This window comes from Entelurus aequoreus, linkage group LG10, assembly GCF_033978785.1.
Source record: "Entelurus aequoreus isolate RoL-2023_Sb linkage group LG10, RoL_Eaeq_v1.1, whole genome shotgun sequence".
NCBI classification, from domain to species: domain Eukaryota; kingdom Metazoa; phylum Chordata; class Actinopteri; order Syngnathiformes; family Syngnathidae; genus Entelurus; species Entelurus aequoreus.
The window spans coordinates 23,647,360-23,661,933 of record NC_084740.1 but is presented as its reverse complement, the minus strand read 5'-3'; the positions used below and the strand labels follow the sequence as shown (position 1 = coordinate 23,661,933).

The 14,574-nt window shown below is 38.0% G+C and overlaps 1 protein-coding gene across 1 annotated transcript in view; it reads left to right on the top strand.

Annotated features, from left to right (window-relative positions):
• The window catches only part of LOC133658382 (cell adhesion molecule DSCAM-like), a 302,795-nt gene that overhangs the window by 193,796 nt on the left and 94,425 nt on the right, over positions 1–14,574 (top strand). Inside the window, 3 exon segments of the mRNA XM_062060368.1 lie at positions 1,141–1,416; positions 5,062–5,358; positions 9,281–9,553. Coding sequence (XP_061916352.1) covers positions 1,141–1,416; positions 5,062–5,358; positions 9,281–9,553 — 846 coding nt within the window.

Below are 14,574 nucleotides of genomic sequence, written 5' to 3'. Positions count from 1 at the left end.
GCTCCATCAGCCATTTTCAGATCTCTCCAGAGATGGTCAATGGGATTCAAGTCTGGGTTCAAGGACATTTACAGAGTTGTCCTGAAGACGTTTCTTTGTTATCTTGGCTGTGTGCTTAGTGTCGTTGTCCTGCTGAAAGATGAACCGTCACCCCAATCTGAGTTCAAGAGCACTCTGGAGTAGGTTTTAATCCAGGATGTCTCTATACATTGCTGCATTCATCTTTCCCTCTATCCTGACTAGTCTCCCAGTTCCTCTGACAAAAATCCCCACAGCATGATGCTGCCACCACCATGCCTCACTGTAGGGATGGTATTGGCCTGGTGATGAGCGGTGCCTGGTTTCCTCCAAACATGATGCCTGGCATTCACGCTAAAGACTTCAATCTTTGTCTCATCAGACCAGAGAATTTTGTTTCTCATGGTGTGAGAGTCTTTCAGGTGCATTTTGGCAAACTTTTTACTAAGAAACGGCCGTCTGATTGGTGGATTGATGCAGAGATGGTTGTCCTTCTGGAAGGTTCTGCTCTCTCCACAGAGGAATGCTGTAGCTCTGACAGAGTGGCCATCGGGTTATTGGTCAGCTCCCTGACTAGGGCCCTTTTCCACCGATCTTTCAGTTTCAACGGTCAACCAGCTCTAGGAAAAGTCCTGGTGGTTCCAAACGTCTTCCATTTAGGCATGTTGGGGGCCACTGTGCTCATTGGAACCTTCAAGGCAGCAGATATTTGTCTATAACCCCACTAACCACCTCACCTGAATGTACTGTAAGATTTTTTGTTAAATTAAAGTCAATATTGCAATTTTTGTGGTCCCCTTTATTTAGAAAAGTATCGAAATGAATTTACTGGTACCAAAAAATTGGTATCGGGACAACACTAATTGTTAGTAGCCCATGTATCAAGATTCATATCGGATTGCCATTTAAAGTAGAGATGGACACCCCTACTAGTTATCTTGCTACCTAACTACCTACTCACCAGTTTATTACATATACTTTTCTGGGTATGTATTTAATATACAAATGTGTGTATATGATCTCCCTACTGACCTACCTTACCTACCTACCTTACCTACCCGAAGACATACAATATTTCAATGTCAAACTCCCGTCCCTAAAATCCTGTGTTTGCGTCCCCAGAGCCCCTGAAGGCGGTGGTCAGCCCCCGCAAGGTGAAAGGCAGCGTGGGCAGCAAGGTGTCTCTCTCCTGCAGCGTGAGCGGCTCGGACGAGTACGAGCTGTCGTGGTACCGCAATGGCGAGATCATCTACCCGGGCAACAACGTGCGTTTCACCGGCCTCAACCGGGAGAACCTGATCATGGAGGGAATGTCCAAGAGCGACGGCGGGGCCTACCAGTGCTTCGCCAGGAAGGGCAAAATATCCGGTCAGGACTTTGTGCAAGTCATCCTTGAAGGTAGAGTCAAGACGCAATAAGCCTATACTGTATGTACAGTAATACTGTATGTACTGTATGCACACGTGTTTCAGTGTTTCCCATAAACTGCCAAGATACCTGTGGCGGTGGGGACGTGGCTATGGGCGTGGCTATGGGCGTGGTGACCATGACATCATCGAGTAATTTGCATAATTTACTACAATGATATGATTTTCTCTAAAAAGGCTCAAAAAATGTATACTTACTAATTAATAATAACAGTTTTGTTTTAAACGTCCATCCATCCATCCATCCATCCATCCATTTTACAATATAATTACAACACTTTATGTACATATTTATATACAGAATTGAACAATAAGTTATTCACTGAAATATATTTATTAATTGTGGTTCTTACAAATATATATCTTATAAAATATAAAAGCTAAAATGTCTCTTAAAGCTCTGCCCCTTTAATTAGTGCATACTAAATAATTTAACTTTAGCGTACTACTACAACCATATTATTTACCAGCAACATAAAGTGAAACAGAGGCAGAGGTGTCCTGCCACAGACAGTAACAAATAAACAGAAAACAGTAGTGGTCAAATACAAATAAGGCAACAAGAGAAGTATCCTACACTTCTCTTTTGTAAAGTAAATCTGAACAGCCTATATGGGCATCTACATCAACTATATGATTAGTTGACAAAAAACAAAAAAAAACAAAAAAAAATTTTGGCGGACGTAATTATTTCGTGGCGGGCCGCCACAAATTAAATGATAAATGATAAATGAAAAATGGGTTATACTTGTATAGCGCTTTTCTACCTTCAAGATAATCAAAGCGCTTTGACAGTATTTCCACATTCACCCATTCACACACACATTCACACACTGATGGTGGGAGCTGCCATGCAAGGCGCTACCAGCACCCATCAGGAGCAAGGGTGAAGTGTCTTGCCCAAGGACACAACGGACGTGACTAGGATGGTAGAAGGTGGGGATTGAACCCCAGTAACCAGCAACCATCCGATTGCTGGCACGGCCACTCTACCAACTTCGCCACGCCGTCCCCTATAAATAAATGAATGTGTGGGAACCACTGTGTTTACATGTGAATGACATCCTGGCCTCCATTCCTATGATTAACAAAGGCTTCGCAAATATACAAAAGCATGTGCACGTGACTCCATCAGCTTACCTTGGCGGCGTTGCTAAGGCAACCGTCTCCTGCAGCCAAGCGGCTGTAAAAAAAAAAAAAAGGAGACAAAGATATCGATCACCTGTAATCACGCGCAGCAGACGTAGATTATCTGGAGGGTTAGAGGCAGGCAGACACGCTGTATAGACAAAAGTATATGGACATGATCAAAAATATAGCGTTAGTTCTCTTCCCTTTGACTAATTCGGACATGATTATGTGTGTCTGGGGGACTTTGAGGATTGATTGATCATTGATTAATGAATTAATTGATTTAGGGTTGTGTCTTAAATAGGGTACGTGTAAACACAGATTACTCAGGCAATTTTGTTTTGACAGCACCTTCACCTAACGGCCGATGCTTACCACCCCAAACGGACTTTAGCTAAAACTGAGGTAATTTGCGTATATTCAGGGCCACCCTTTTCTATACGCAGGTTACTCGCTATGCGCCGCATGGCCCCGTGATCCGTTTTGCGGTAAGTAGCTGATGTAAAATGTTAATTGTGAATAACAGAGCTATTCAAACTGATTCCTAGCCCTTTCCTGCTCCGTCATGACTAAGATTATAATGGCAAATTGCTTTTGACATTCACATTGTCTCCTGGCTATGGTGCGCAACAATTGTGCTGAAATCATAAATACAGCCATTCTGGGTTCAGACCTAAGTACTTTTGTAGATACATATAAGGACATTTTGCAGATTTGTGTTTTATGTCAGTTAAATTTGAGTATTTTTCACTAAAAGAATAAATTATTGAACAGTTTATTTTCTATGAATTCTTTTCTGTACAAAATATGCATCAAATTAAATTCAAGTTTAATGAAAAAAGTCTAAAAATAATTTCACATGGATAAAGAACAATGTACAAAAAAATTGTACGGGGGGCCTCAAAATAAAATTCTGCTTAGGGCCCCATTTGGGGGCCTCAAAATAAAATTCTGCTTAGGGCCCCATTTTAGTCATGGGCGGCCTTTCATATATTGCATCGATTAATTCTCGTATTATCGAAATACAACACGTTTAAGATACCATCTCAAAGCAAAACAGCTGCTAGCAAGATGCTAATTGGACATGGACAAAAAAGAGACACATCAAATTATCATGTATTCAAATAAAACATCTAAAAATCTGACAATAAAATTGCATTTGTGTCATAATATTGTGCTTTTTTTTTTTGTAGTTCATTCAAATTGCATTAGTAATGAAGTCTCATTAACCGCAATGAATCAAAAATTCAAAAGTGTGATTTAAAAAAAGAATTCCTTATACTTCTGTCCGTATGTTTTATTTTGAATGACAGCTACTCCTCTCAAAAACATAAACACAAAGACATCAATTCTGCCTCAGAATAAATAAATAGTTGAAGGAGATCCATTGTCACGGTTTACCTGACACAGGAAACGTGACGAATTGGGTGGGTGGCTACAGTCGCAATCAAAAGTTGACATACTCTCGTAAAGAACATAATGTCATGGCTGTCTTGAGTTTCCAATAAGCACCAGTTCCATTGAGCGTAAATTGGACAGTGAAAAAGGAGGATTTTCCCAAATTCTTCAGGACAACCTAAAATCATCAGCCCGGAGGTTGGGTCTTGGGCGCAGTTGGGTGTTCCAACAGGACAATGACCCCAAACACACGTCAAAAGTGGTAAAGGAATGGCTGAATCAGACTAGAATGAAGGTTTTAGAATGGCCTTCCCAAAGTCCTGACTTAAACGTGTGGACAATGCTAAAGAAACAAGTCCATGTCAGAAAACCAACACGTTTAGCTGAACTGCACCACTTGTGTCAAGAGGAGTGGTCAACAACTCAACCAGAAGCTTGTGGATGGCTACCAAAAGCGCCTTATTGCAGTGAAACTTGCCAAGGGACATGTAACCAAATATTAACATTGCTGTATGTATACTTTTGACACAGCAGATTTGGTCCCATTTTCAGTAGACCCATAATACATTCATAAAAGAACCAAACTTCATGAATGTTTTTTGTGACCAACAAGTATGTGCTCCAATCACTCTATCACAAAAAAAATAAGAGTTGTAGAAATTATTGGAAACTCAAGACAGCCATGACATTATGTTCTTTACAAGTGTATGTAAACTTTTGATCGCAACTGTATCTATCTCTAACTTAAGCAGCCAGGTGTTGAATATCTTAAAATATGTTTTTTGGCATTTCCAACTTTGACCACAGCATCAGTTGCTATGTAGAGTGGCACTTTCCATCATTTTCAGCAGATTGCATCCCAGAGATCCACCCAGCAATGGGGCCATATGACTCCCTTCCCTACTGTAGTTGTGTGTTATTTTGCATTATTACATTTTTCAAGCTGGATTTCATTTGTTTCGTGGAGGCTTGCTTGAGGATTACCCAATATGCATTTGCAAAGTTGTGTAGTCTCCAATAGCCCACAGATGCTGTATCAACTTGAGCTTTATTCTTCTCCACGTTTCCCCACGTTCTGCCTCCGCAGACGGCACGCCGAAGATCCTCTCGTCCTTCAGCGAGAAGGTGGTCAACCCCAGCGAGCCCGTCTTCCTGGCGTGCAACGTCAAGGGCACGCCGCCGCCGCGCTGCGTGTGGTCGCTGGACGACGAGCCGGTCATCAAGGACGGCCACCATCACCTGGGACACTCCGACACGCACGAGGGCCACGTGGTCAGCCAGCTCAACGTGACGCACACGCAGGTGCAGGACGGCGGCGTGTACCGGTGCACGTGCAGCAACTCGGCCGGCCTCGTGTACCACCAGGCTCGAATAAACGTAAGAGGTGCTTGTCAAATCAGCTCCTCCAAGAACAACAATACACATACCTGTCTGTCTCGCTGTCTGTCTGTCTGTCTGCAAGGAGGACCCTCTCGTTTGCCCCCTCGTAGGTTATAAAGTAGGTCGAATTCATCTCCAAAGTAATGTTTCCTGTGTGCATGCACAGCAAAATCCAATCCAATCCACTTTATTTATATAGCACATTTAAACAACAAAAATGTTTCCAAAGTGCTGCACAACAATATTAAAAACAATATTAAAAACAATATTCAAATATTATCCTTAGCTCCACCAATGACTGAATAAAAACAAGAAATAAATAAATATAAAAACAATATAAAAATAAATATGATTAAAAATGATTTTAAAGGGACCGTAAAACCAATTAAAACAGTAAATAGAAATCCAAATTAATAAAAAAAAAACACAGAGGACAACAGAGCAAAAGTAACCTACATTAATATTACTGTTACATTGTTATTATTATTTCAATTCCCCCTTCAGATGTCGAGCACTTTTAGTCTGCATGTCACCCTGCAGCCTTCTGCTAAACCCAGCGTCTTAAAGCTAAGTAAATCAAATAAGTGTCAAATACGAAAACGTATTCTGAGCCCTTTCTTGGGCCGTCATTAACAACAATATAATTATTATATTAATACAATTATAATGGTGAATTCCCACCAGATGTTCATAATGTCCCCTGTGGCGCACAGTGTTAGTGCTGGGCTAGATAACAGACCTATTAGGACCAAATCACGGCCAGCAACAAATGCAATTATTCGTTTTAATGAAATTACATGTGTTATTTTGCACAAAAATAATAATTATTAAACAATTTTTTAAATTCAATTTGTTTTAGAACAAAACATGCATCAAATTGATTTTAAAAAATGTATACGAATTGTTTCACCTGGATACAAAAGTGTAGATTTTTTTTGTAATGGGGGGGCCTCCAAATAAAATTTTGCTAGGGCCCCAATTTAGCCATAAGTATTTAGGCAGTGACAACGTTATAAACTACCATAATTGATTTGATGGGATTTATTTGTCGACTTTCACCCAGATATTGTGAAGGAATTTGTTTGCATAATCTAATTTAGCTTTTCCTTAACCGAAGGGTGAAAATGTTGCAGCCCTATTGTGTTGCCCGTGCAATTATTTGTCCGACAAATACACCAGCGTTTCTCTAACCATAAGGCTTGGGCCCATTATCGGGCAGCGAGTGCCCCCTAGAGGGCCGCCAAAAATATGTGGTCCGTATGGGCCGCGGCGGTACTCAGTTGTAATACGCTTTTCCACCACTTGTGGCAGTAATGACAATATCAAACACACAGAAGAAGTCTGGAGCTAAAGTCATAGAGAAGTTTCGTAAGTGCAAAAATTATGACTAAAGTGGTGAAGCTGTATTTTTATTTCACTTTATTTCACTTTACGTACTTACATTGTTATTGTAATTTTAGTTTTAAAAAAACCCATACTTATTATTAATTTAGTTTATTCATTTTAGCACTAAATATTTGTATGTAAATACATTTTTCATCAGTTATGTGAGTCCCTTCTTATACAGTATATTTTGTTAGTAATTATTTATTAATCAGCCTGACTTAAGCCTATGGTTTATGTGTTAAATAAATAATACTCTTTGTGATTAACACATGGTTTCATATCATTTGACAAGGTTGTAAACTGTAATTAAGTTAGATAATTATTGAATACGATTGAAACAAGAGTAAGATTACGAATTCAGTGTTAATATTTGAGTGGGCCCAGGGCCCCTTGGTCAAAAGGGGCAAAAAGGTTAAAAAATCCCTGAACTACGCCACATGTCATCGCTGTTATAATAGTTATTACTCATTAGTTTCAAAAACATTATTTTTGAAGTCAGGAGGCTGAATGTGTTTGCAATACAAAGTAATTGAACAGTAATTTTAGTATATGTGAACACATTGTTGAAGATTATTAAAAACGTACTTGTAATTTAGGGCTATATAAATAAACATTGATTGATTGACTTGAAAATTAGTTTTTGATTAAAATATACACTACCGTTCAAAAGTTTGGGGTCACCCAAACAATTTTGTGGAATAGCCTTCATTTCTAAGAAGAAGAATAGACTGTCGAGTTTCAGATGAAAGTTCTCTTTTTCTGGCCATTTTGAGAGTTTAATTGACCCCACAAATGTGATGCTCCAGAAACTCAATCTGCTCAAAGGAAGGTCAGTTTTGTAGCTTCTGTAACGAGCTAAAGTGTTTTCAGATGTGTGAACATGATTGCACAAGGGTTTTCTAATCATCAATTAGCCTTCTGAACCAATGAGCAAACACATTGTACCATTAGAACACTGGAGTGATAGTTGCTGGAAATGGGCCTCTATACACCTATGTAGATATTGCACCAAAAAGCAGACATTTGCAGCTAGAAGAGTCATTTAGCACATTAGCAATGTATAGAGTGTATTTCTTTCAAGTTAAGACTAGTTTAAAGTTTTCTTCATTGAAAAATACAGTGCTTTTCCTTCAAAAATAAGGACATTTCAACGTGACCCCAAACTTTTGAACGCTAGCTTATATAATGCATTTTGTCCACCAAAGTGGACATTTGACAAACTGAACAAAATTTAAGTCGGAATTTTTGTTCATGCCTATAGAATAATAAAAACACTCCTGAAGTAGATTAAAATAATTTTTATTGCGAGGGCGGAAAAAAAGTAAAAATATATCACTCAACCCTGAGAGGGATAAGCGGTAGAAAATAGATGGATACAAGTAAATATGGAACTTAAATATAAACATGCATTTACCTTACATCTTATTTGTAAATACATGCACATTTCTCACAACTCAATGCATTCTATAAAACAACCCCTTTAACTTTAGGGCGTTTAAAAATCACCACAGAAATAAAGCAAAATACATACATATAAAATATATAACAACATGTTAAATACACACATTTAGAGAACAAGTGTGTACAATTTGAGTGACATTGTAAAATTAAAAAACAATTGTGAAAAACGTTTGAAAGACTGAGCAAAAGGTTTTAGGCAGGGGTGTCAAACGTCCTGGTACCTGATCAGGCCCGTGAACAGGTTTAATGCGGGATGAGTTTGCTAAGTATAAAAATGAACCTGAAATTTTTGAATGAAAGACACAGCTGTTCTAAATGTGTCCACTGGATGTCGAAATAGCAATTCTTTGTAGATGATGCCACATATGTACAAAATAAACCACATGATGTTAGTACATCAGTCGAAGAAAATGATCAAACTACATAAACAACATACTGTAATTTGATTTTGATATTATTTTTTTATCATGATAGATTGAAAATTAACACCAATGAGTTGACTGATGAACTTATCACATCATTTATTCAGAAAATATAAATAACGACAAATAAAGATCGAATACTATTAACCGCAACATGTAAGTGTAAAGAAAACCCAACAACATTATGATTTGTACATTTTCAGAATGTGCTTGTTCCGTTTTTAAACAGAGAAAACAATCTGAAGTTGTCTTTATTTTTAAGTTATCGTGCCGTGATTTTGCCAGTCCGGCCCACTTGGGAGTAGATTTTTGTCCATGTGGCCGCCAATTTAAAATGAATTTGACACCCCTGGTCTTAGGACTTACCAGCTAATTGACTCAATAACCATTTTAAATATCCTCGAAAACTGACATATGCTATACAGTACATAAAATTGCTGAAATCCCTAAATAGAAAATGCCATATTTTTGTGTAACCTTTTAAACATAAACAAAAAAGCCATGTTTAAATTGAAATCCATTGAGCAATGATAAAACTTATCCAAATCTCCCCAAATAAACTGTACTGTTTTGTGTACACAACACTGCAGCAAAGTCACAGCGCTAACATTGTAACCACCATGACTAAATGCACGTCCCCTCTCTGCGCCACTGCAGGCCGCGCCAGCATCCGTCCCATGAAAAATGTCACCGCCATCGCCGGACGGGATGCCTTTATTCACTGCCGCGTCATCGGCTACCCGTACTATTCCATCAAGTGGTACAAGAACTCCGCCTTGCTGCCCTTCAACCATCGCCAGCGAGCCTTCGAGAACAACGGCACGCTCAGGCTCACCAACGTGCAGCAGGTGGACGCCGGCGAGTATAACTGCAAAGTGATGGTGCAGCCCAACAAGATGGACTCCCAGAGTGTGCACCTCCGTGTGAGAGGTAAGAGTGAAGACCTTGGCCGACTGTCTAAATTTTGTCCAATTGCTACTGACACTGAAGGACAACTAACATCAAAAAACACAATCCGACCATGTCAGTTATATCGAAAAATATCAATTCCAGCATCTATTTATGGCTATCAAAAGGAAATACATTTTAACATACCTAATCGACATGTGAAAGCTCATCGAGAGAATGCCAATAGTGTGCATAGCAGTAATCAGAGCAAAGGGTGGCTATTTTGAAGAAACTAGAAGAAACAATAATATAAAACATATAAAACAACACACCTTTTTTGTTATGTAAATAACTCCACATGTGTTCATTCATAGTTTTGATGCCTTCAGTGACAATCTACAATGTAAATAGTCATGAAAATAAAGAAAACACATTGAATGAGGAGAAGGTGTCCAAACTTTTGGCCTGTATTGTATATATATATATATATATATATATATATATATATATATATATATATATATATATATATATATATATATATATATGTATGTGTGGAAAAAAAAATCACAAGACTATTTCATCTCTACAGGCCTGTTTCATGAGGGGTTCCCTCAATCATCAGGAGATGAAATAGTCTTGTGATTTTTTTTCCACACATACATATATTGCGCTCTACCACGGTATCGAGCACTATTTTTTTGGATAATCTAATTAAGACATATATATATATATATATATATATATATATATATATATATATATATATATATATATATATATATATATATATATATATATATAATAATTGATATAATTGGATATTAAGAGCATTAGCATGTGAAAGTTTGACTTCTACCTTGTTTACTTCCGTGACAACCTCCTTACAATGTTTTAACCAATCAGAAATATTAAGCAGCTAAAATGCGCCAAACATGGGTAAGGGCGGAAAGTGTTTTGCATTTTCTCCCATCGTGCTTTGTAATTTTTTTGCGGTTTATGAATGTTTTTTAAAATGTCCTCACAATTCAGTGAGCAGGTTATCTTATGTGTGACCATGTCTGTTGACATTTTGTGCTGGTTGGATTTTATTTTTTATTTTTTTTGCACCATGACTAAGGAAGGTTGTTTGCATTAGGTCATATAAGTTAATGCTGCACACACGTTTGTTCAGATCATTATTAAAGGTCATTGACCAGTGGCTTAGTGGTTAGAGTGTCCGCCCTGAGATCGGTAGGTTGTGAGTTCAAACCCCGGCCGAGTCATACCAAAGACTATAAAAATGGGACCCATTACCTCCCTGCTTGGCACTCAGCATCAAGGGTTGGAATTGGGGGTTAAATCACCAAAAATTATTCCCGGGCGCGGCACCGTTGCTGCTCACTGCTCCCCTCACCTCCCAGGGGGTGAACAAGGGGATGGGTCAAATGCAGAGGACAAATTTCACCACACCTAGTGTGTCTGTGACTGTCATTGGTACTTTAACTTTAACTTTATTACTCATCTTGCCAACAAGACGAAGACACAGTAGCAGCATCAAAATTGTTGGTAAGAAAATGCAACTTTCCAGTGGGTAAGATTCCTTATTAAACTCATGACATCTCGCGAGCCAAATTAGAGACGTCGCCGGGCACTATGTTCGCTATCATTCCCTAATGTTTAAATGTATACTGCCAACTAGTGTCCTGGAATGGGTACTACACCCCTTGTTGTCTTATTAAAAAAACTGTCCTCCTGCACGTCCAAATGGCCTCACTGAGAAGGCCCTGAGCAGACTGATAAACAAACAGGAAGGCAAGCGTCGTTATAAATGGATTTCATATTCATCTCAGACCAATACAGCTCACCAGGCCGGCTAATAAAGACAGTATCAGCGCTAATGATATCACGCAGCCGATCTCCGCTGAGATCTTCTTAGCAGCCCTAATTGGGAACACGACGGAGGGCTTCCCTTATTATTTCCGTCCTCCGTCTGATCAGTACGTGAGGATGCCACATTACACTTTGTCATCAAACGAGGGGAACGGAGGGAGGGGAGCGAGACGCCGAGGGCGATGATACAAAATGCCGCCTCACCCGGCGGTGTCACGCTGAGCGAGTGCATTTGTTTAATTTCAGCGCTCTCTTGCTTAAAATACACAGCGCTTCTTTGGGGATCTCAAGAGTCCATTATCTCCGCTTTGTTGAGAATTAAATAAGCTGCTAAAGTGCTGCTTATTTCCACTGTTATTTGATCTGACTGGACACTCAAACACAAATGACTTGTGCGATGGCGGATGGTATCCGAGAGGCATTTAAAATAGATATATTTTATTGCAACAGTCCGTGATTTTACTTATTTTGTGGGGCGGTGTAGCTCGGTTGGTAGAGTGGCCGTGCCAGCAACTGGAGGGTTCCTGGTTCAATCCCCACCTTCTACCAACCTCGTCACGTCTGTTGTGCCCTTGAGCAAGACGCTTCACCCTTGCTCCTGATGGGTCGTGGTTAGGGCGTGTGTGAATGTGTGTGTGAATGGGTGAATGTGGAAATAGTGTCAAAGCGCTTTGAGTACCTTGAATGTAGAAAAGTGCTATACAAGTATAACATATTTACCATTTGTATGTGTATATATACACTACCGTTCAAAAGTTTGGGGTCACATTGAAATGTCCTTATTTTTTAAGGAAAAGCACTGTACTTTTCAATGAAGATAACTTTAAACTAGTCTTAACTTTAAAGAAATACACTCTATACATTGCTAATGTGGTAAATGACTATTCTAGCTGCAAATGTCTGGTTTTTGGTGCAATATCTACATAGGTGTATAGAGGCCCATTTCCAGCAACTATCACTCCAGTGTTCTAATGGTACAATGTGTTTGCTCATTGGCTCAGAAGGCTAATTGATGATTAGAAAACCCTTGTGCAATCATGTTCACACATCTGAAAACAGTTTAGCTTGTTACAGAAGCTACAAAACTGACCTTCCTTTGAGCAGATTGAGTTTCTGGAGCATCACATTTGTGGGGTCAATTAAACGCTCAAAATGGCCAGAAAAAGAGAACTTTCATCTGAAACTCGACAGTCTATTCTTGTTCTTAGAAATGAAGGCTATTCCACAAAATTGTTCGGGTGACCCCAAACTTTTGAACGGTAGTGTATATATATATATATATATATATATATATATATATATATATATATATATATATATATATATATATATATATATATATATATATATATATATATATATATATATATATATATATTTATACATATATTAGGGCTGCAACAACTAATCGATTAAATTGATTAAAATCGATTATAAAAATACTTGGCGATTAATTTAGTCATCGATTCATCGATCTATGCTATGCGCATGCGCAGAGGCATTTTTTTTATTTTATTTTTGTATTTATTTTTTTATTTTAATTTTTTTATAAACCTTTATTTATAAACTGCAACATATACGAACAGCTGAGAAACAATAATCAAAATAAGTATGGTGCCAGTATGCTGTTTTATTTCAATAAAATACTGGAAAGGATAGAAATGTAGTTTGTCTCTTTTATTTGATTATTAATCGATTAATCGAAGTAATTATCGACAGATTAATCGATTATCAAATTAATCGATAGTTGCAGCCCTAATATATATATATATGTATATATATTTATTTATTTTTATTTTTTTCAGACTAGTGATGTCACTGTCAAAGCATGGAAATATGGCACCGCCTTATAGTATGTTTACATTGAAAAAAAACAAAAAAAAATTATAATTCATAATAGTCAATATTTCTGAATAATTCCCACAAACAGAGTAATATTTGTGTAAATGTAAACTATTCTGAACCAGATCTTCCGCCATCCTAGTCGCTGCCGTTGTGTCCTTGGGCAAGATACTTTACCCACCTGCTCCCAGTGCCACCCACACTGGTTTAAATGTAACTTAGATATTGGGTTTCACTATGTAAAAGCGCTTTGAGTCACTAGAGAAAAGCGCTATATAAATATAATTCAATTCAATTATTTTGAATAAGGGCCTTGTTGACACAATTTGCTGTATTTGTTCTATAGTTAATAATGTTGATTGTACATGTAATCAACATTAGGGTTTCCCTTTATTTACCTCTGATACAATACCGATACTGGAGCATTGAGTATTAGCCGCTGCCGATATTGATCCAATACGATATTAGCACAAATCATAGTACTGTAGTGGTTTCTTTAAGGACATAAATCACCACAACTGTTTACTTGACTTTGTCATCATTATTCACTGTCATTGTTTGATTGTGCACATAACAATGTTGTTCTTGGTGAGTAATTCGGAGCGGTCCCTTTAAGTGACCGTCAGGTGATTTACCCAAAGGTGGGGGTTTGTTGTGACCGACATTTTAAGTCGCTTTATGTTAGGAGTCATTAATTCTCGTCTTTGATGAATAAACGGCGCACACATTTTTGTGTGTCAAAAGATACTTCGAGTTGTCTTGCTTTCGCGTTACAACTGCAACAGTACCTACTTTTGTTATTTTGTAGTGTGGAATGTCAGAAAAGGTATGATCAAGCGAAATGAGTCAAACAGAGAACAATGGTAGGTATGAAAAACACTAACCTATTAATTATTAACCATCTGGAATGGACTTCTGCTGTCTTTAAGTTGAAGTGGAGTGGTAAAAGTTTTTTTTGCCGACACCTAGTCGTTCATTAAGTTAAGCTCATGATTCGGCAAATTGAATGATGCGGACACGTATTTTACTAGAAACTCTGTCTCTGTAATTTGAAACTATACCGTTTTTTTTGGAGTATAAGTCGCACCGGCCGAAAATGCATAATAAAGAAGGAAAAAAACATATATAAGTCGCACTGGAGTATAAGTCGCATTTTTTGGGGAAATTTATTTGATAAAATCCAACACCAAGAATAGACATTTGAAAGGCAATTTAAAATAAATAAAGAATAGTGAACAACAGGCTGAATAAGTTTACGTTATATGACGCATAAATAACCAACTGAGAACGTGCCTGGTATGTCAACGTAACTTGTTATGGTAAGAGTCATTCAAATAATTATAACATAT